This window comes from Astatotilapia calliptera, chromosome 23, assembly GCF_964374335.1.
Source record: "Astatotilapia calliptera chromosome 23, fAstCal68.1, whole genome shotgun sequence".
In the NCBI taxonomy this organism is placed as follows: Eukaryota; Metazoa; Chordata; class Actinopteri; order Cichliformes; family Cichlidae; genus Astatotilapia; species Astatotilapia calliptera.
This window is the reverse complement of record NC_137443.1, coordinates 23312652-23336249: the sequence shown is the minus strand read 5'-3', so window position 1 is coordinate 23336249 and position 23598 is coordinate 23312652. Positions and strand designations below refer to the sequence as shown.

Here is a 23598-nt window from a genome sequence, read left to right as displayed (position 1 = left end):
CCTTACAGATAATTAGAAAGACCCAAGAGGCTTATCTCTCCGCCGCCCATTCCACTCATCACCTCATACTCTTCCTCTGCGGTCTTCCCCCGCCCTGTTTCCTCATTTTGTTGCATCAGCAGGGACATGTGCGTCCTCCTGGGGACCGGCTGGTGTGTGTGTGAAAGAATTTGAGAATGTGTTTGCGTTGGAGGAAAACACATCACTTGGTTTGGTTTTTGTTTCTTATCATAAAAGATAGTATTATGGGTTGTTTGGTAATCATGGCGTGATGTGGCTCCCGACAAGCTCTCAGATGCAAAGAATTGTGGGACTGCATTATTAATGAAGCCCCGGGGAAATAAAGAGCTGAACATGGATCACTACCATATAGCCTGCTGACAGTAATAAATTCACTATAACTTTATATAATGTGTTTTTAGTGGAAAATATAGACTAAAAGGAATTCATCAATCATTTGGCTTACGTGCTAAAATATATGATATCCTCCTTTGGTGTGAAGGATTTTAAAATGTGCTATTTTCACTGCTAGAGCTGGCATCCAGTGACAATTTGTCATATCTGGATTCGGAAAAAAAAAAGCTTTAGAAAGTGCTCAAATCTGTTTAAGCAGTTTGTTTGGAGGGACACTTGAATGGATGTGGAATAAAAACCTGCTGACATCAAAAATAGAGTGTTAAAAATGAATGTCACCACTTGTAGTATAACATATTTTGGAAACAGCATTGTTTTTTTACAGCAAGTAGTGCCCATATCTTGGACAAGAGGGTTGAGTGAAGTTTTCAGCCAATGCCCAGCAGCTTGGCTGTCAAGGAGCATTTTGCAAATTTAAACACAAAACAAAATATGTTATTTGTCATATAAGTGATTTAAAATGCTCCAAAGCGAAACCACACTTCAAAGTGACTTGAATGGAGGTTTTAAGATCCTAGTAAGTCACAGAGGTCAAGAAACAAGCTGTCAACCGTCTGAAAAATGGCAAATGGGCTGATACTTGCATAGCACTCGTCTACTCTGAGCACTCAGAGAACTTTCTACTACAAGTCTTATTCACCCAATCACACCCCGGCTAAGATTCACACTCCGATGGATGCGCTTGGGATAACTTGGGGGTTATTTTGACACACAGACTGGAGGATCAGGGAGCGAACCACCAACCTTTTAATTGGTCGACACCCCACTCTACCTCTGGATCTACAGCCAGCAGTTGGCTAGTTGTTGGTCGTGGTTGTTGGCTGTCTGTTAAATCCATTCCTGCAGTCATACAAGCACTCAGTGACCCCCTGGTACCCTCTGATTACTGTGGAAAGATCTGTATTCCCTGAATGGTTGTTGAGTGGTTGCTACCAACCGCTAGGTGAAAAGTGGTTGCAAAGAGGTTTACCCCCTCATGATTGGTTTGTTTGCTATCCGGTTGCTGCAGTCATTGAAACACCCACACGTCTGCAAGCTAACTGCCTACAGAGCAGCAGTGAAAAGGATCTTCAAAAAGCTTGTTGATTTTACTTTTACGTTTTAATACCAATCGGCAAGTAGATGACCAATACTTGCAGACAAGATGCAGACAAGTCAGCATCTTCCATGCAAACAGCATTTGACTATGCGAATCAGTTAGAGACCAAACAAACTGCAGTTTTGGCTCACCTTTTTAGGCCAAGAAGTTGCCACATTTCAAGCTCAGCCACTTCTGATTTCATAGATATCAGAACATTAGCAACAGTAGAGACATAACAGGGTTGAAGTTAGTAAGCTTTTTTAAATCTGCACATTAAAATCATGTTTCTCCGCTTCCCTGACATACACCACGCGTGTACTAGTTTCTGCTTATGTTCAACATGCCAGTGATGAACACACGCACGTGGAAAAACATGTTTCACCTCCTGGCTGTATTAGATTTGCTCATCAGATGTTAACAGGAATTTAAATGGACATTGTTGACAGGAATCATGCTACTCTTCAGTTCGTAATTGCTTTTCAGTGCACAGTGAAACATTTTCATCACTCTGTGGTTAATTGCTTCCGCTGCAGCGCCTTTTATTCCCAGCTAAAGGACGCCAATGGGGAGAGATATCTGGTGTGTAAACTAAAAGGTGTTGCTGTTAATTAATAATGTATTATATTTTAAACATGAGACCTGAAAATGAGCATTCTGAGGAAGGTGACACACTTGGTCAAAATGAAGGTAATTCCTCAGTGGTTATTATAACATCTTTGACAAACCTACTGCATTATTTTAAGGGTCCAAATACTGAGTGTATTAAAAAATCACAGCAGAACTGTGTAGTTATTCACATAAACGGCTGTGCTTTTACTAGCACATTGTGTAAGCATAACTCTCAGAAGATGCTTGATGACTATCTTTTGGGGTTTTCTGAGTCTGCTCAGACTGTTATCTTCACCAGACCCTGGCAGGCAGTTGGCTGTAGTAGTTTCAATGACGGCTAAAGAGAGATTTAAGATCTGTGAGGGAACTCTATACAAGAGAACAAACCCTGCACTGGAGGATTTTTCGGGTATCACGGCACTACAGAGAGAAATCAAAGACATCTTTGTACACCAAACCAACTGCTCAACTTAAACATTTATATTGACATCGGCTTTGTTCCTATTCACAGTACTACAACCGTAGATGTGATTGTAACAGCAGAGGCACAATGTAGAAATGAGATGTCAATAGCAGTAAACTGAGATTTCTATTTCTTCTTCTGCTTGTTGAAAAATGTACTGGGTCTATGATACGGCAACCAAACAATGACTGAAAAAATAGTAATCGATACAGTGAGTTTACTGCATAACTGAGCATTTTTACAGTCGTTTGGTCTCATTTACTTATCAGCTACACGACAATGGGAGTCAACACTGTGATAAGCGAATAGGGCAGGGACAAGCTATTGATACCACAATATAAACACATTGTATAATGACACCAGACTTAAGAGGAAAGCTAATCGAGAGCTAACAGAATACAGAACAGAATAGATGCATCAACACACTGGATCAATATGATACACGTACACGGCGGCCATTTTTTCTTCTTCTATACAAATATTGCCATGAATCTTAGATAACTGTCTTACTCGCGATCGTGGCTCAAGAGTTGGGTGTTCGTCCTGTAATCGGAAGGTTGTCGGTTCGAGCCCTGGCTCGGACAGTCTCGGTCGTTGTGTCCTTGGGCAAGACACTTCACCTGCCGCCTACTGGTGATGGCCAGAGGGGCCGATGGCGTGATATGGCAGCCTCGCCTCTGTCAGTCTGCCCCAGGGCAGACTGACAGAGGCGAGGCAACTGTAGCTTGCCTCCACCAGTGTGTGAATGTGAGAGTGAATGAATAGTGGCATTGTAAAGCGCTTTGAGGGGTCCCGAAAAGCGCTATATAAACGCAATCCATTATTATTATTATTATTATTATTACTATATAACGAGTCTATCATATATCACATGATGACTGATTTGTGATATCATTGTTACCATGGGTAACCTCTGGAGCTGAGAAGAGGTAAAAACTACAGTTCCTCTAGTGGCCACTTGAGGAACTGCAATGTGGTCAGTTCCCAAAGTCTCCCATGTTTAAAATAATGTTTACAGCCTGGTACAAATAAAGGTCGCAGCTTCTTTGATCCATGTGGGTGACTGAGTAACTCGATTTCTCTGTTTGTGCCCTTGGAGCCTTCTGGAGGGTTTTTAATGGAGTGTCTGACTAATATAATTTCTTGCTATGTAGTTTTTTTCCTTTCCTAGTATCTTGTATGTATTCATTGTGCTTCCTTTGCTTCCTTTTTTTTTTAAACATACTGTATTGCAGTAAAAACAAATGCAAAGCGCAGGCTTTTGTTATTAGCCCTGCTGAAACTCATTTTAATACACCTGACATAATTTTGAGCACAATTATTATTTTATTCATGCGGCTACACCAATTTAGTAAAATTAGTTTAAATGTTTAGTTATAAATATCAAGCGTTTTGATCACAAGTTCACTTACTTTTCCAAAAACAGTGATACTTATTTCAGGAACCTTGAACATGTTGTTATCTATTTAAACTGTTATATCCTGGCATAAAAAAATGTTGCCAATAAAAAAGGAAGCAGAAATTTAAACGCAGTTTTAAAGATAAGATTTTATGAAAGTTTGACCTTATTTGACCTTGAAGGAGAGGTCAGAGGTCCAGAGTAACATGATATTTACAACCCCATATATCACCCCCTACATGCCTGCACGTTGTCAGTACAAACCATACCAGTAAGAAACAGTATTAGCATCACTACATCATTCAAAAAGTGAATTCCAAAAATCTTGCTGTTTATGTAACATGTGAAAATACATGTTAAAGATGTTTTTGATTCACTCCAAAAGGCCCAGCCTCAGGGTTTTTGTCCTTTGTGCCCTGAAAAGTGACTCCTTCTTTTTCACTTTTCCAGCAGGAAACTTAACTGTGTAACGGGAGGGAAACAAAACCATCAAATCAGGGCAATCTCATCTCAGAAAACACACCTGTCCAGGTCCACATCTGCATGCTGAGAGTATTGAGACATTTCACTGACATGCGATGGCATGATAGACACACGAGCGCAGGAGGGAGATGATTTGATTCCAAGCAAAAGATTGACTCCGTTATTTTAGCGAGGGAGGGTAATATGAGGGGAAACGTGTTGGGAGGGAAAAGAGAACAAGCAGCAGAAGGAGGAAGAAGAAGTGTTAAGGCTGGGCTAATAAGTGCAGGCGAGATGTGTTTGCTCAGCACCGAGAGGCGTTTCACAGGGAAGTGAGTGACACAGAGGGCTCCACGCTAAGCTTGACCAGATTGGATCTCGTGCCATTGGGGTGGCATCTCCGGGGAGCCGCCGCAGGATGCAACTCTAACTGCACGTGGAAGAGCACACACGCATGAACAAAAAAGTCCCTGCTGATTTTGCCTTATTTTACAGTTTGTTGGTGTGTGTGTGAAGGGGTTTGTGTCATTGCTTGTTCCCCCACACACACACACACACACACACACACACACACACACACACACACACACACACACACACACACACACAGTGTGCAGAAATGCTACGAGGCCAGTGTTAGCACGGAGCCACAGTGACAGCAGAGTCCAAAATCTGACTGCAAGGTGTTTCCTGCAGGGCGTCACGTGCACTGGTACAAATACAAATGACCCCACTGTCTCACTGTTCACACGCTGACAGTGGCCGAGATACAACCCCCTCGTTCCTACAGCCGTCCCACCTCTACCCCCCCACCATAAAAAAAAACCCCAGTGGAGACCGTTGTCCAGCCAGAGCTTCCCTGCCAAAGCCAATCATTTTAGTGGCAGGACAGCTACTCGCTGAATGTATTCTGCTTTCATTATACCGAGCCTGAGGAGAGAGACCGTGAATGGAAGACAGAGAGGGAAAGGGGAGAGGGGAGCCAAATTAAAAGACTACTGTAGCCCCGCATACATTCAGTTTCAAACCCATATTTAATTCAGTGATTGATTTGTTCATTAAAATACATCCCATTACTAATTATTCCATTAATAATCCAATACCTAATGGAAAAAAATGCTCCTAATATGAGTGTGAGAGGGAGCGGGAAAAAGAGGGAGGAGAGAGATTCACTGAGTGAGATATAGAGGAGATGCAGAACCAGATAGGAGGACACGTGTAAATATGAGCACAGGGGGGTCATCTAAGGATCTGAGGGCTGAAGTGGGAAATGTAGGACATGATATAGAGACACAGGACCACACAAAATAAGAAAACAAATGATAACATAGGCACAAATGAGGAAAGACAGGAGATGTGGGGGGTAACAAGAGAATTAAAGAAGGAATTTAAAATTAAAAAAGAAGATTGAACGTACTGTAAAACAAATGGCAAAAAACAGAACAGGAAAATACAGAAATATAGAAAACAAGCAAGAAACTATAAGAAAAGAAAATGTCAAAATTAAGTCAGAAGGAAGGAAGGATGGGAAGACGTGCAAAAAGGATATGGGAAGAAAAGAATTAGTTAAGAAAAAACTGAAACAGATGAAAGGAAAGAAAAGAAAAAGGAAGTAAGAGACAATGACATGGAAACAAAATAAGAAGAAGAATGAAAATATTGTGGAAATGAAAGAGAAAGAAGAAGGAAAAAGAAATGATGTGGAAAGAAAAGCAGAAAGGAAGGAAATAAATGGAAATGGAGCAAAGAAAGGGGAAAGGGAAGGATAAATGAAAGGAAGACAGGACGGGGTTATGATGGAAAAAAAAAATCGAATGTGAAGAGAAAAGGAAGAAGGGTGTCAAAAAGAAAAGAAGAGGAAAATGAATGAGTGTAATAAAAATAGAAAAAAGAAAGAAAGGACATAAAGAGGAAGTCCTGGAAAAAAAACGAGGAAAAGAAACAACAGATGAGTGAGGAAAACCGGCAGAGGGATAAAGGAAAGAGCATAAAAAGGAAAGGAAAGATCGAGACTTATAATTTAGAGGCTATTCACACACATCTAAAGAGACCTCTGTGTGGGTTATGTGTGCAAGTGCATGTGAGTGTCAGTCATTGTGTGTGTGTGTGTGTGTGTGTGTGTGTGTGTGTGTGTGTGTGTGTGTGTGTGTGTGTGTGTTCGTGTGTGGCAGTGGGAGTGAAACAGCCCTGAGTGTGGCTCTAGATTAATGGGGGCCATTATCTCAATGCCCAAAACACTCAGTGATGAAGAGTCACTGCCTGGCGACAGGCCTCGGCCAATCAATTTGTGGCACAGCAGTCACCTGCCCGGGTCAGAGCCCACATACGGCGGGTGTTTGTGTAGTTGTTGTGGTAGCGGTGCTGGGGGGGACTGGCAAGTTGCCACCACGTTACAGTATGGTGAAAAATGAAAAACAGCCTTCCTGTGCCAGGGTTTCATGGTTTTGGCAGCATGCACAGATAGCTCCATAACTGTTCTGGGAACTAAATTATATTTATATTTTATTCAAAATAATATGCTTGTTCAGGTAGTTGTACTTTAGAATTCCCAATTAGTTTTTTACGGCCTTAAAGCTACACTACACTGGATGTTATGGACAATTCTTAAGCAGGACTGCATGAAACAATTAAGGAGCAGGACCCACAAAGTCCAAACTGTTAACACCTTCAGGAAGATCATCATATGTGATGATAAACTTAGTATTCAGCTATGACCCAGACCCCCAAAAAACATCTGTTAGTCTAAAAGCAAAACAAGGCGCACTGGGTCAACAGCACACTCGCCATGAGTTCTAGAAGTTATGTCCAGATGCTTCTGAGGGGAAAACCACCTGACCCAAGTGCACCTGTCCACAAAGCACCAGAAATAGCATTTTAAAGCAATACTAACACAATCTTTCCTATTTGGGAAGGGGACAGTGGCTACATTTGTATCAGGGATGTGTTGTTAACTTTTAGAGGCAGATTTATGAAATGCCGTTCAGGCTGTTGTATTGCTTTGATTGCACTTTATACACATTAAGATAGTGAAGCCAGAACCTCATAGATTTTAAACAGATTCAGCAATTCCTTAACAGATAACAACAAATTTGGTGCAGATAGTGAAGTAACTGTAAAATGATACAGGTGCTTGGAAACCTTCCTTTTTATAGGAATATAACCAGAATACAACCAGTTGGCAGCCAGCTTTGAGTCCCCTATGGCAAAGGGACATGCTGCAAAAGAGTTAAGCCCATCAGTGCAGAGTGACTCAGACTGATTCCAGTGTATTGGCCCTGTCTGCACTCATAAAGTAGACAGAAATTATTTGCAAAACAGAGAATGAATGCAACTGGTGCCATTTGGAATTTGGTCACTTAAAGACAGGCTCCCTCCCACCAGCCTACCTGTGTAATTGTGTCCACAGTGTTTCAAACCCCAAATATTTATATAATAATGGATTGGATTTATATGGCGCTTTTCAAGGCACCCAAAGCGCTTTACAATGCCACTATTCATTCACTCTCGCATTCACACACTGGTGGAGGCAAGCTACAGTTGTAGCCACAGCTGCCCTGGGGCAGACTGACAGAGGCGAGGCTGCCATATCGCGCCATCGGCCCCTCTGGCCATCACCAGTAGGGTAAAGTGTCTTGCCCAAGGACACAACGACCAGGACAGAGAGCCCAGGGATCGAACCGGCGACCTTCCGGTTACAGATATGCTTCCCAACCCCCTGAGCCACGGTCGCAACCACTGATTTTTCCTAGAAATGTCATGATAAGATTCCTCAAGTTGCTCCACCGGCACTGCAAACTTGTTACAATCAGACTAAATTGCATTTTTTTGGTCTGCATGTTACATGTAATACTTTCACCACTGATAATAGAGTGTACTGGTAAAACTTCTGCAATAATCTTGAAATTTCTGAATTTGTTATTAAATAACTGTGGCAGTTGTACTTTAGCTAAAAAAAAAAAAGCTTGACATTTTCCTGAAATCTGCTTGTAGGCAGTTTAGATGAGAAAGCCGGTAACACACTCATGTCTGTTCATTAAATGTGAAGTTGGAGCCACTGGTAGTTGAGCTTAGTTGAAGGGTAACACCAGGCTCTCGCCAGTGTCTGAAAAACAACCGGACATACATGAGTGCTATCAGTCATCCAGTCCAACTCTTACCAAGTAGTTGAAGCAGGTGATTTCACAAAATGTCAAAGTGTTTCTCTGTAAAGACCTGACTATCACTGCTAGTACTCATGATACAATGGGGTGCGTTTGATGAATGCGTATGCAGCAGTTCACAGTGGATGCTTGGTCTGGTGCCATATGTCGAGCGACCTTTTGTATGCTGTTTCTTGAACTCTGTTTTTTGTGTTTTTTTTTATATACCTTTTCCTCCCACCTCTTTCAAAGCTAACTGAAGAGCAAGGGGAAATTATTTTCCCCTTTGCTAGAAAATTGTGCGCCTTCTGAAGGATGCTCTTTCTCCTGGAGAAGAGGTTCCTCGTCATTACCTTGAGAGTGCCAAGATCACTCAGAGAAGAGGGCTCTGAGTTATTTATTCGGCTCACATGCCCAAACACACACAAGCACGTGTGCAGATAGACAGGGATGCAAAAACATACACCACAGAGAAATTCAGTCTTTTTCTGGCTTGAAAAATATCTTAGAGCTATGTGATGGAGGACCTGTGAGGAGGATCCAAGAGGCTAACTTAACACAAAAGAACCACGCTACCTGGGTCCCCCGCTGTGAGCATTTTTAACTCCGTGCACTGGGCTTGTGTGGCTTAGAAAACCCATGCTGCTAAATGGGCTCCCTGCAGTACCTGGCAACACCTTACTGTAAGAAGGGGGTGGGGCTCATAAGAAGTCAAATTGATTCTCTTCTATTGGCTGAATACCACACCAGGTCATACACGTGACTATACCTTTGAAAGGCAACCATTTTTTTGTGTGTTCCAGCATGAGCTTTCTGGTTCAAACCCAACACAACACATCAATTTTCCCCCATACAAAAAAACACAGCTATGTTCACAGTCACTCATGTGAGATTTCCTAAAAATCACTGATTTTCAAAAGTACCTGTATATGTACCTTTTAATTAGAGAACATCAAACATGGGTTTCTGGGATCAGTTCTGATACTTCTCGAATAAAAAGTATTCAGGTAGCAATATATGGACCTATATTCTTCACATTTCTTACAAATCCATGTAGTATGCTAGAGATACGCTGAAAAGGGAAAATAATGGGATCACTCTGAATATATTTGGTTATAGTATAGTACAGGAGTTAGAGTAGGTCATCTTTTAAGTCAAGTCAAGTCAAGTCAAGTTTATTTATAGAGCACATTTAAAAACAACCAAGGCTGACCAAAGTGCTGTACAGTAAATACAGATAAAAATACAATAGAACACAATTTCGTAAAACACCTCGCTGATCAAATAAAAAAATAAATAAACAAATAAATTAAACCTTTCTAAAAGCCAATGAAAAGAGGTGAGTTTTAAGAGCAGTTTTAAAAGTTTCTAGGCTTTTGGAGAATCTGACGTGAGGAGGTAAACTGTTCCACAGTCTGGGTGCAGCCACAGCAAACGCCCTCTCTCCCTTTGTCTTTAATTTATACCTGGGAACATCTAAAAGCATCAGATCGGCTGACCTCAAAGATCTCCTGGGGCGATAAGTACTAAGGAGTTCTGACAGGTAAGAAGGTGCAGTGCCATTTAAAACCTTAAAAGCCAGCAGTAAGATTTTAAAATCAATCCTAAAAGCAACTGGGAGCCAGTGGAGAGAGCAGAGAACCGGAGTGATGTGGTCTCTTTTTTTTGAACCGGTCAACAGGCGAGCGGCAGCGTTCTGCACCAGTTGAAGGCGATGTAGACAGGAACGATCTAGGCCAGCATAGAGGGAATTACAGTAGTCCAGCCGTGAAGTAATAAAAGCATGGACCACTCTTTCTAGATCGTTCCTGCAAAGGTAAGACTTGACTTTGGCTAAAATCCGTAAATGATAAAAAGATCCCTTAACTACAGAGCTGATTTGTTTATCAAGTTTAAAAGCATTGTCAAAAATAACTCCAAGACTCTTAATGGAAGAAGTGCAATCGGAGGTTAGGGGTCCCAAAAAGTCAAGAGAGAAGTTGGGATCTTTAGGAAGCCCAAACACAATGACTTCAGTTTTGCTTTCATTAAGGTGTAAGAAGTTAAGAGTCATCCAAGTCTTAATGTCAGACAAGCAGGAGAGTAGCGGCTGCAAAGAAACATTGCAGTTCAACCTCAGAGGGAGGTAGATCTGAATATCATCGGCAAAGATGTGGAAGGACACATTATGTTTACGGAGCACATCGCCCAGAGGGAGCAAGTACAGAATAAACAACAGGGGGCCTAGTATGGACCCCTGAGGTATGCCACAGGTTAAAGGAGCTCTGGGAGATGACAGTTCACCAAGGTGAACAGAAAAACTCCTATTATTCAAATAGGACTGGAAAAACTTTAAGACAGTGCCCTTTAAACCGACACAATGTTGAAGGCGGGCTAGCAGTATGTTGTGATCTACAGTGTCGAAGGCTGCTGTCAGGTTGGTGGTTTGATCCCTGACTTCTCCATTATGCATGCCAGTTATCCTTGGGCAAGATACTGAACCCCAAGTTGCATCCATTGGTGGGTGAATGTTTGAAGGAAAGCACTTAAGCATAGCAAAAAGTGCATGTTTGACTGGGTGACTGTGGCATGTTTTAACTGCTTTGAGTGTTCAGGAACAGAAGAAAAGGACTATATATAAAGACCAGCCCATTAATTGTGCAACTAGCAGCTCGGATTATAAATACTAGCCTCTCAGCAACTCGGGTTGCCAAGCTATTTGATTTTTATTTCTAGACTGCACCAGGCTTTTTCATTTTTTTAATCAGGCTGTTGAAAAGTCAAATTGGAAGCTGAATTCATTAAACAGCTTGGTAGAAAGATGTGTTCATTTTTGATTAAGTGTGCTTCAAGCTGATATTGGCAACACTGTTTCAACCGAAGTTTGCATAAGAGCATCTCTGAACGCACAACACAGCGAACCTTAAAACAGAAGACCACACCGAGAGCCACTCCTGCCAAATAAGAACAGGAAACTGAAGGGAAGGAAAAGGGAGTCAACTCTGGAAGTAGCAAGCTGCAACTAATAAAGTCTTTCTTCTAAATGCTTATCTTAAAAAAGATTATTTTAAACTCGGAATCACACAAAGCTAAATGAAAAAGAAGCTGGAAATAAAGACTACAGGTCCCCTACATCCTCTGACGAAAGTTAAAAGTTCCAGTGCCTTCGACGATTAGAACTCGTCTGAGAGTCACCCCTGAGTCAGGACTCTTTACTCTTTGTTAGATTTTTGTTTTTGTTGATGCTTTCCCACGGGTTGGAAGTGTGCATCACGGATATATCCGAATTACGCATTTCCGATCATCTTCCTGTGTTGTTCACTCTAACACTACGCTGCTCGATGGACAAGTCGAACGCCCCACTGCGCAAAAAGCGAGCGCTTAATGTACTAACAGCACCTGCCTTTTCTGCTGCCTTTATGGACTCTGGAATATTGAACTCCAATTGTAAAAATGTTGAGGACCTTTCGGCTATTCTTCATTCTACTTGCACTTATATCCTGGACTCTATTGCACCATTCAGAACTGTGCGCGCTAAGAATTCATCAGAACCGTGGTTGAACGATTACACCCGCTCCCTCAGACGCGACTACAGACGCGCTGAAAGGAGATGGAAAAAGGACAGATTGTATGTTTCCTTACAGATTTTAAGGACTTGTCTCTCTGCTTATCAAGAAGCTGTAAAAACTGCAAAAACACAATTTGTCTCAAACTTAGTATCAGCAAACGGTCATAGGCCTCAGGTACTTTTTAACATTCTTAATCGCTTTTTTAGTTTATGTGATAATCCTGGAGCTACTTCTTCACCAAGTATGTGCGATGATTTTTTAGCATTTTTCAATAACAAGATCTTATCGATTACGGCCCTTGTTTCGTTGTCTGTTGTCTCAGTTCAAAGCCCTCCACCTGTGTGTTCAGCTGTCTTAGAGCAGTTTGATCCCGTCTCCCTTAAGGACCTGACCGCGATAGTTAGTGGCCTAAGATCATCACACTGCCCCTCTGATTCTCTTCCCCCGAGTCTGGTCAAAAACACTTTTAATATTGTTGGCCCTTTTATTCTGAAATTGATTAATACGTCTCTTACTACAGGCTGCGTCCCACTATGCTTCAAACAAGCTGTAGTTCAGCCTCTTCTTAAAAAACAAAACCTGGACCCAACTGTTCTGTCTAATTACAGGCCCATCTCAAAGCTTCCTTTTCTATCTAAAGTTTTGGAGAAAGTGGTCTATCTACAGTTGCAGGCACACCTCGATTTTAATATGATCTCAGAAAAATTTCAATCTGGTTTTAAATCATTACATAGCACTGAGACAGCACTTTTAAGGATTTTTAACGATATTCTCTTAACTATGGATTCTGGCAGCCCTGCTGCCCTTTTACTGTTGGACTTGTCAGCAGCTTTTGACACGGTTGACCACGACATCCTGTTATCACGGCTAGAATCGCATGCTGGCCTAAAAGGATCTGCCCTTCAGTGGTTTCGCTCCTACTTGACAGAAAGGTTCTTTTATGTCAATATGGGCCCCCACAACTCCAAATTAGCTCCTCTTAAATACGGCGTTCCTCAAGGCTCTATTTTGGGTCCCGCCCTCTTCGCACTCTATTTGCTGCCATTGGGCTCCATCTTCTCGCGGTACAGCATTTCATTTCATTGCTTTGCGGATGATCTACAGATTTATCTACCTTTAAAATCAGGATCAGATCAACCGCAGCTCTTATTACGCTGCCTTGACGACGTTAAACAGTGGTTATCATTAAATTTTTTACAGCTAAACGAAAACAAAACTGAGGTTGTCATTTTTGGCAATTTCAATCATATCGACAGCACGTTGGGTACCCTCTCCTCGTATTGTAAAACACATGTAAAAAACCTTGGAGTTTACATTGATGGTTCTTTTAAATTGAATAAGCAGGTGAGCGCAGTAGTTCAGTCCTGTTTTTTTCAGCTAAGACAGCTAGCCAGGATAAAGCCATACCTTCCGGCTGACGTCTTCGAGCGTATCATCCACCTTTTTCTTACTTGCAGATTGGACTACTGCAATTCATTGTATTATGGCCTAGATCATGCCACCATCCATCGCCTTCAGATGGTTCAAAATGCTGCTGCTCGCCTGCTAACCGGTACCAAACGGAGAGAGCATATAACCCCAATTTTAGCCTCTTTACACTGGCTCCCTGTCCCCTACAGGATCCAATTTAAACTCTTACTTTTTGTTTTTAAGTCACTCAACGCCCGAGCCCCCCCCTACTTGTCAGAACTCCTCTCTGCCTATGCTCCAGGAAAACCCACGAGATCTAGTTCAAAACTATTGTTGTCCATTCCACGGACTAACCTCAAATCTCGTGGTGATAGATCCTTCTCTGTGGCAGGTCCCAGACTTTGGAATAGTCTCCCCTTTAATATTAGATCTGCTCAAACTCTTGAGCAATTTAAATCTTTACTAAAGACGCACTTTTTCGCTCTGGCTTTTAACACATTATGACCCAAGCATTTTGGATTTATCTGAATTAGTTAGTATTGTTTTAACTCTTCTATTTTATTGTTTCTATTGTTATTATTGTATTACACTGTAGTTTTTAATTTTATTGTTATTGTTAAGCACTTTGTGCAGCATCGGCTGTTGGAAATGTGCTATATAAATAAATCTGACCTTGACCTTGACCTTGACCTTGATACTCTACCTTGGAAACAAAATAAGCCTTTCAAACAACACACTGAGATGCTGCCACTGCAAATGTAGTTCTCAGTGATGAGTCATTTTAACATTGCAAATCATGGCCTGTCATTAAGCCCCAGGTGGTGACAATCCAGCCAGCACGCTGATAGCTGCTAGTTATTGATAATAATGGAAACAATAAAGGGAAATACAAGCCTGTTTAGGGCTAACAGGAACAGTTTGTCTCTATTCCTCCACTATGCCGATTCACTAATTCACTCAATAAAAACAAATTATCCAAATACGATTTTCAATCAGACGAGCAGCTTCATTCCAACCCTACATCAAGACTGAACAGCTGTTATTGGTACTGGTCACAATCAGTTGAATGCCACAGTACAGGAAGGGTAGAGGATGGTTTTGAATAGTCTCCCCTTGCTCTCCATCGCCTTCAAAACTACCACAACCTGACATTTCCCCTCCTGCTACCACAGGTGAAACTAAATCCAATTACAGCAATAAGTACCTCCTTAAGTAACCTGTTCCTCAGGCTCTTGGGAATCATCTATCATTGGAGAATAAAGGGTTAAGCCCTCTCACGCTAACCCACCTCCCACTAACCCTGTGAACCCGACGCTCTCATCGCTGACTCAGAGTGATGAAACAAGAGAATACTTTGCCAATACAAATCAATTCTGATAAAAAGTGCTTTAGAAACAGGCAATTATCTGAAGAATACTCTGTGAATCGCTTTTCATACACATTCTGAACACACAGTTTTGTCATGCTATCACACCAGTTTTCAGGGGTTAATGTTAACATTAGTGTGGTGTTAGTGTGTTTATAGCTGAAAACAGGGCCTGCGTGTATAAGAACAGTGTTTGGTGCAGTAGGCATTTCTTACTGTGGTCTTATTTACTACACAAACATTGCTTTAAAGTGCACATGTACGTTATTTGATGAAAACTTAAACAGAACCAGTTTTTGAGAACAAAAACCAGCACTGCCTGTGTACAGTAAGGTCCATGTTTGACAGCTTTATCAGTTTAGCAGCAGATACAATAAAAGATTAGCAAGTCATCAAAGTAATGATAAGCAAAAATGATAGACCTGCTGGAACAGATGAAGAGCCATTCAGGCTCTCACTCACTACATATGAAAATCAGATCACTGCATAATAAACGTAATATATTATATGGTAGGTGAAGAACCAGAATCTGGTTTCAGTTTGCAATCCAAAGTGTATTTACCTAACTACAGTTGGCTGAACTTTGACTGCGTACGGGTTAAAACTCCGATTGGATATTTAAAAAAAAATGAACACGTTGGCTACAAAGCTAATTTACAACCACAGGTTCTTATCTGATGTCCTCTGTTTGATGTTTTTAGTTTCTCCTCTTTCATTCCCAGACTGTAGACAAGCATGTTACATGTCTGTCTGATGACCCTAACTGGTGGGTTCCCATATTGCTAGCACTTTATCTAGCAAAGCGTTGCTAAAGAAAAAATAAAAATAAAACACTACTCAAATACTATTTTATACTAAGAGTTATCATCAGATTAGATACTCATTTGCAACAGTATCGATACGAACAGTGCCACCTTCAGTTGAAACACAACTTCAAACAGCACCGCTGGTAGCAGCCCCTCTCCTCACTAGCAGCTGAACGCATGAAAAGTAGTTAATATCAACAGACTGAACTACACTTTAAGATGAATTACAAAAGGTCAGGAAAGTTCCTGTTTGAAAAGTACTAAATGTCAACCTGGCCGGTGCACACATTAACATTGGCTGTTTAACAATTAGCAGTTACCTGCTAACCACATTAGTCGATTTATTAAGTTATTTTTACAGTAGAGGCTATGGCTGTGGCTAATTATGTCCTCTGTTTGATGTTTTTAATTTCTCCTCATTCATCGCTAGACTGCAATGAATGACCATTGAACGCGACAGGAGGTCATATTTGTCTGATAAATGGCCCCAGCCAATGGGTTCCAATGTTGCTCCTCCTTTTCTAGACCAGGGTCCAAAAATCAATACTAGGAATTATTATTGGATCAACATTATCAACATTATCGATATGAACAGTGTCAACTTTGCCTCCTTCAACTGACACAACTTCCCACAGAACCGTTGCAGACCGTCAGGTCACAGCCCCTCCCCTCACTAGCAGCTGAACACGTGAATAGTAGCTGATGTCAAAACTAAACAATTTATGAGGTATGTTAGATGTCAGTAAATCTTCTGTTTCAATATTAAAATATTAAACAGTTATATCATAAATGTTGACATAGCTGGTGCACATGCTAATGTTAGCCATTAAACTATTAGCAATTATCAGATAGCAACACTGGCTGATCTATTAAGTTATTATAATGGTAGGAGCTAGTGGCCATGGCTTATAACAAAAAGATAATATTAATATTGGACCTAGTCAGCAAACATTATTAGTGCTTCCTATTGGTAACATTAGCAATGTTAACAGAATACATTATTCCCACTATTCCTAAATCCAGAGATTAAAAAGATATTAAGTATAAAAAAAAATGATTTTTAGAAATTGTACCAGCAAGAGCATCTTAAGATATAGTTGTCATATATCAATTCACTGTTACATCAGAAAAAAAGAAAACAGTGATGTGATTGATGTATTATTCTCATCTTTACAAAAAACAAAGACTGTGAATTTTTTGGGTATTTTCCTGAGTATTATATTTCGTTTGAAATTTCAGCGATAATCCTAATCTAAAGAGTTTGTTAGCATAATGAAGTATGTAAACTTTACAACTATACTGAGATATTTTTTATAATCCCCCCGTTTTTCCCCCTTATTTGCTTCATGAGACTTTTTCCACTTCAGATTCTGACACATTTTATATTAGGGGTTGCGTCAGAAAGGGTAACAGGTGTAAAAATCTGCCAAATCAAATATGCAGAGCTACCTGCTGTGGCAACCCCTTGGGAAAATGGGGCGCTGCCAAAATGGAAACGGAAAGCTTGCTCACTTCCTTTTGAAGTTGGATTAATGGCATAAATGAAGCTGTGTTTTTCGGACCATCCCGACTGGTTTAGCGCAGATACGATGGAGTTGTTCACTTTGTCCAAAACCTCTGATGTATATCCAGACCAACCAGCTAGCGAAACAGCTACGATTTTAAATTACAAAAACATTTCCTGGAGGCACAGTCGAGCTGGTTCCTTTGTCTCTTTGCTCGACTTAAACCTCGACGGGCAGAAGCGCTCAGAATCCAAAACTTTAACAGCATTAAAGTCAAAAGTTGTTCCCTTGTCTTAACTGCGATCAGTGTGATCAGCGGTAAGTCAGACTTCTGTCAGATCCTCTTTTGCATGTACCGCTTCCAAAACTGATGGGGGGATGCCTCTGTATCACAGCAGATGTCTGCCTGCACAGCATGTAATTGCAGCCAGGCACCCCACTGCCATCCCAGAGTTATAACTCAGAGAAGTTAAATCTTACCAGGCAGTTACACTATCAAGCACTCTGGCTGCATCAACCTAATTTGCAAACAAAACACAAATGTTCTTTGGGTAAGCAAAAGCACGCACACAGTATTTCAAGCCTTACTGCTGTTTCAACGATTCTGAGTGCAGATTTTGTTTGGGCAGCAAAGAATGGGTCTGTAATTTAAATGTTTGTTATGACGCTGAAAGAATATGCTGGCCATGATCAGGGCCTCCATGTCGAGTGCTTCAAGGACAAGGTCCAAGGCAAGCTAGGCCTCAGTCTTGCTCACCGTCAGTAACCTATCATGTCATTTAAAGGGCTGTGAAAACTGATTTACACCTGAATTTCAACAGCAACACACTGCGGCGCTCTATATTGTTTTTCAAATGCATGCAGCTGCTTTTTTGATTTTTGATTTTGTTATGACTGCTCTGGGTTTGCATAATGTAGATGTTTATACAGTTCCACAAAGCCTGGAAAACTACAACAGAAACCCGAGTAAGTAAAGCATCCAACTGAAAGGTCGGCAGCTTAGGGACATTTGTGTTTGTGATAGCAGCTCAAAAATTGTTTTGAAAGCTGTTTAAATACAAATTTGGAAAGTGCAATGAGATCATATTTTAGAAAAAAAATCACACTCGTTCGGTTTGACACTGCACTTGGCAAGCCTCTCCATGTCACCTTCAGCCAAATTTTTGGCTGGGGATGAAAAAAAATAAGGCAGACTCGTCCAACAAGAACACAAATCCATAAAATCCAATGCCGCCCTCACACCTGCCAGCAGTACAGTAATGCACAAACACCACAGCACAAACAGACGCCGTCCTCTTTCGACCTGATTATAGTCATTTACCTTTGCAATTTGGACACACCAGTTGAGCAGCAGCTGCGATCCAATGTTGTCCTTGTGCTCGTGCACATAGTCGAGGAGGCAGCCGTGGGGCATGAGCTGGGTGACCAGCTGGATGGTGGGGCTCAGGCAGACACCGAGGAGACGCACCAGGTGGGGGTGCTCCATGCTGGCCATGATCAGGGCCTCCTGGGTGAGAGGGGGGGAAGGAGGACAAAAATGGACTAAGAAGACTGCTGACTTACAGGGTTCAAGAAACTTCTCTTCAGATACTTTGGAGCTTCTTTGCTTTCTGTACTATATTTGTGTCGCATTGAACACAATTTTAAGCTTGCAGCTTCCCCCTTTGACCTTTTTGCGCAATTTCAATATCATTAAATTGTAGTCATATATATTTTTGTTATTTTTAGTTGGCACACTGAAATCTGAAAAAAAGAACCTGATTCAAAAGGTGGCAATGTGTGAAAATTTATTTGTAATCTAGTTCCTGAAAATTTGCTCATTTAGCGTGTGGAAACAACCCACACTGGGCTGTTTGTGACCTGGTTAAAAAGTTTAAGGAAAAACATGAAACTGAGACCAACATCCTCCTATATGTCACAAATTCATGACCATTCAATAAAACCTCCACCAATTAAAATGACGGACAACAATGGAGAAACGTCCTGCTTCTTTTTCTATACTATTACTGTACCTGCCCACTCTGGAGTATTGTCTGATTAGTCTGTGTTTGGTGGTTGCTAGGCAATGTGATGACTTCATAATATATCATGCATAATTCAGGTTTAGTAGACATAAAATCCAAAATTAAAATGATCTGCTGCTTTTTTCAGGTGTTGTAGGTGCAAAAAAAAAATCTGATATTTTGAAAAAAGTTAGCATCATCAAGACACACACAGGGAGCCGTTTGGCACTTTGGTACCTTGATGCACTAGCTGTGAAAATACTGATGCTGATTAAAGAGGGAAACAGTTCATTTTTAGATGTTGGAAAGATGGTGATGCAATGAGATGAGTTTATCAACCAGGAAACTGCCATGTTTTCACACACTCAACATTCACATTATCTCACTGAAGTCTTTGTGGTAAAATTTACGCAAACACTGAGGTTTATTTCAACTTAAATTTGATATCATAGGAAGTAGAGATTGGTGCACAACTGTACAATGATATTTATCTAGTGATATTGTGTGGATAAAAGCACACAAAATATCAATATTTTATTACATAAATAAAAATCTTACAAAGTACTCATCTTATGCACCGCCATCCTGACATAATATTAACTGAGAGGCCTTATATTAAATCAGCTCAACTAAAAACCATCACACACTAGACACAATTAGCCTGATAAAGCTACCTCGTACTTCAGAGCACGGTAACGGCTCAGGAAGGCGAGTAAAAAAAAAAAAATTGGACATTTAAAAGAAACATTAGTGACCCGTGACTAAATAGCTGCCCAGAGTTTGGGGGTGTTGAACACTCGTGACCACTTTTAATCTCAAGGCGACTGCACAGGTTGCCTGATAGGAGGCAACCTTTCTGCAAACAATTGCAGTCTGACTTGGACGGCTTGCAAACACTATCAGAGAGATTGTTAAAGGTCTGCAAATAATTGCTTTCTGATTTATAAAAGCAGACAGGCTGCAAACATGTTGGTATCAGTCTGATTGAATCTTAATGATTTTCCACGATTTATCACAGTTAATCGCTTATCAGAAACAAACTGCATTTAATTGCCAACTTGACCCCATCCAATCACAGACTGGTTGCAGACTGACTGTGTTACGTCAACATTTATGGCAGGTTTTAGTGTGCTTAACAAGCCTAATTTTGCAACACAACAATAACGGAGGCGAGGTAACCTCACTGAATAAAGCAGGTATTGACAACGTTTAACTCTAACTCAAGATACTGCAAAATGTTCAAAATCACAATAACATTGTTTTGTGTCGGGTGATTCCCGCCTCTAATGGGAACTCATACAAACAAAACTTGACGACTTTAACTCTTTAAAGTCATCAAGTTGTCAAGACATTCCTGTTTCAACATTTCCGTAAACCCAGTTTTTTAAGGCACTGACGCCAAAGGACACGTTGTCATAACATCTGACGCTCTGGGCTCAAAGTATGTTGGAATCTTTATTCTGGGTTTTTGTAGGAAAACAATCAACATTATAAATATTAAGTTTATTGAGCAGCATTAGGTTCTATTATCCTTTTTTTTCTATGACAGATCAAGCTGTTACCCTTGGATAACACTACAGTGTCTACCAAAGAATTCCTAATAGAAATGAAGTTAGATGCATAAATTAATATTTGTGAGATGATTACTATATCTGCATGCACAGCATCTGCCCTGAGTAAACTCATAGTGAGAGAAAACCCTGCAGAACCCTTCTTCAAAGCTGCACAAACACAGCCTTTTTAATCTATATTTTAGCATGCACAACACACAGAGGTTCTTAAATGATGCTCCAATTAAAAGAAAAAAAACACAGTGAAACGTGCATGCTTAGAATCCACGCTGCTGTCTAACACAAAGTTACTGCGCCTCTGATTCCAGAAGCTGCTTCAGAATTTCTCGCTCTTGTTGTCATTTTGGCGTGTAAATACATTTTCTGTCCTCCCTCTCCGTCTCTCTCTGCAGCAGATGGACGCAGGGGTCTGAACAGTTGGGAGTCAACGTTGGGTAATTGTTATTGCGGCGCTGCGAGCAGAAGGATGTGTGCCGGTGATGAAGTGTTATGATGGCGAGGACCGATACTTGTGGCCGGCGCGTATACGCGTTACGGCTGAGCAGAAGCTGCACTTCAGTGCCATCGCTCAGAAACACTCACTTCACTCGTTCTCGTCTCCTATTGCCTCTCTCGGGCTCTCTCTCTCTCTCTCTCTCTCTCTCTCTCTCTCACTGACATGCAGACACACTCTCTTGGCAGCTCTCGAAAACACTCACGCCCTCAAGGACACACACGCACACTTTCTCTCTCTCCGTCTTTGCATACGGCAAGCGGTTGAGGAGGTGTATATCCAGGCTTGGCCCCGGGGCAGCCGATGGATAGATGAGGTGCCTTTTTAAATTTAGATGCTAAAGAATGAGCTGAGAGGGAGAGAGGTGGTGGCAGTGTGGGTGGTGCGCGAGTAGATTAATTCTAAACAGCAGCGGGGCCATAGGCCGTCGTGAGGCTTTTGGCACCATCAGTGGCCTGATTTAAGCAGAGCCTCGCAGCACTGAAGTTGTGCCACTACTTTTTCACTTCTTAAAACCACCTGCTCCCCCTCTGCCCCCAACCACTCGCCATCAGCCACCTCTGCACCAGGAATGCGCCTCGCCTCGGGATCCAGAGAGGAAGGGAAAAAAAGGGGGAAGAGCACTTTTATTCTCAGACTGTGATCTCAATAGAGACCTGGGAGTCGTAAACTGTGTCGGGCTAAACTCTTGCTCCTGCTTTCTACTCTCCGGGCAAATGTTATGAGGATTTGCCCGTGTGTGTGTGTGTGTGTGTGCGTGTGTTTTGGTTTCCCTCTCATCTCCCTGAGCGCCGACCTCCATTACTGCCGGCTGACCCTCCTTTTCCATCTCGCTCCCTTGCTCACTTGCCCCCCTCACACACACTTGCACAAACAAGAGTTGATAGAAACTTGCGCCTGTGCTAGTGCGTGTGGGTGTCTGCGCGCGAGTGCTACAAAAGTGGAGCAGATGTATTAAATGAATGTATTGTCAGGGCCTTTGCATTTCACACGTCACATAATCGAGTCAAATCCACATATTTGCAAACACGAGCAATTCACTCTGCACCTCTCGCAGGCAAGGCCACCCCACCCCGCCTCCCTCACCCCATGGGGAGGCTTATTTTTTGTTGCACAGAGCGTGTTTGGTTATGTGTGTGTGTGTGCGGACTTTCAGAGAGTGTTTGGAGCTGGCACTCCAGTGGCCAGTTTCTCAGTGGCGAAGCGTGAGCCTGCCTTTAGATTGCTGTTTAACAAGCCAGCAGACAGAGCATATTGGCTCTGGATGGACAGGGACGCCCACTGGGAGAGACACCGAGAAAGAGGAAGAGAGGGACCGATGAAAAGGAGGGAGGGAAAAGATGCACAGATTAAAAAAAGTGCCCAGAAATGGGGAAACACAGGACGGAGCGCAGCTGTGTGTGCGACGGGAGAGAGAATAAAGTGGTTCGCACTGTGGTTGGTAGTCAGCTAGTTGTGAATAATGATTTTAGTGTTTGATTTTTGCATTAACATTCTTAGTATTGATCACTGTGTGTAGCCATCTGTCTCGCAGTTGTTAGCACTATGCTACGTGTAAGGATCACGGATGGTCTATGAGAACTGGATACCAGACTCCGGCATGATATCAGTCCAATTAGCGTTCATCCAGCGTGGACACCTTCCTCTGGGTTGTGTGTCCAAGTGCACATGTGAGTGGGAGTGTCGCTACTCTTTAAATAAGCTTCCTCTGGCTTAACTGTACTGACCCACTGGGTTCAAGGTTATAAAAGGCTGTTTTTTGACTACTTTCGATTTCACCTTTAGAAACAGTTTACCTTGCCTTGTTAGGTATCATTCTTTTCAGCACAACCTCACATGTCTGACTTTGCAGTTATTTTTCATACTGTATTAACACATTAAAGGCTATTAACACATGTTTGCGCTAAAATATGCACTGTGTTTTCAATAACGTATATGTGGTATCCAAATACGCCAAATATTTTCCTTTTAAGCACATTTTATATAAAACCAGTTTACCAGTAGGTCACCATCGTTATTTACTTCTCAATGCACTCTAGGTAGTGACGTCACATGGTTGCACCACATCGAGTTCACAGTTAGAAGCGCACTGGAAATGGCTTCTGTTCAACCTCTCCAGTTTCAACCAGAGCAAACCGAGAGAGATGATGAAAATAGTCAACCAGTACTTACTTTAGATGAAGATGAAAACAATCCGTCACACGAGGACGCGAGAGTGAGGGAAAACTACTGGTGTCTATGCGGCTACTGCTTGCCAATGGCAACGGCGACTGAGAGCGTTTGGTGTAAAGAGCTTAATTTTATGGTAGCAGCTATCCATGGTATCGCA

At 41.6% G+C, this 23598-nt stretch overlaps 1 protein-coding gene across 1 annotated transcript in view; it reads right to left on the bottom strand.

Moving 5' to 3' along the window:
• LOC113016400 (receptor tyrosine-protein kinase erbB-4) overlaps positions 1 to 23598 on the bottom strand; it is a 366846-nt gene that overhangs the window by 42441 nt on the left and 300807 nt on the right. Inside the window, exon 20 of the mRNA XM_026159217.2 lies at positions 18524 to 18709. Coding sequence (XP_026015002.1) covers positions 18524 to 18709 — 186 coding nt within the window. The remainder of the gene's footprint in view (positions 1 to 18523; positions 18710 to 23598) is intronic.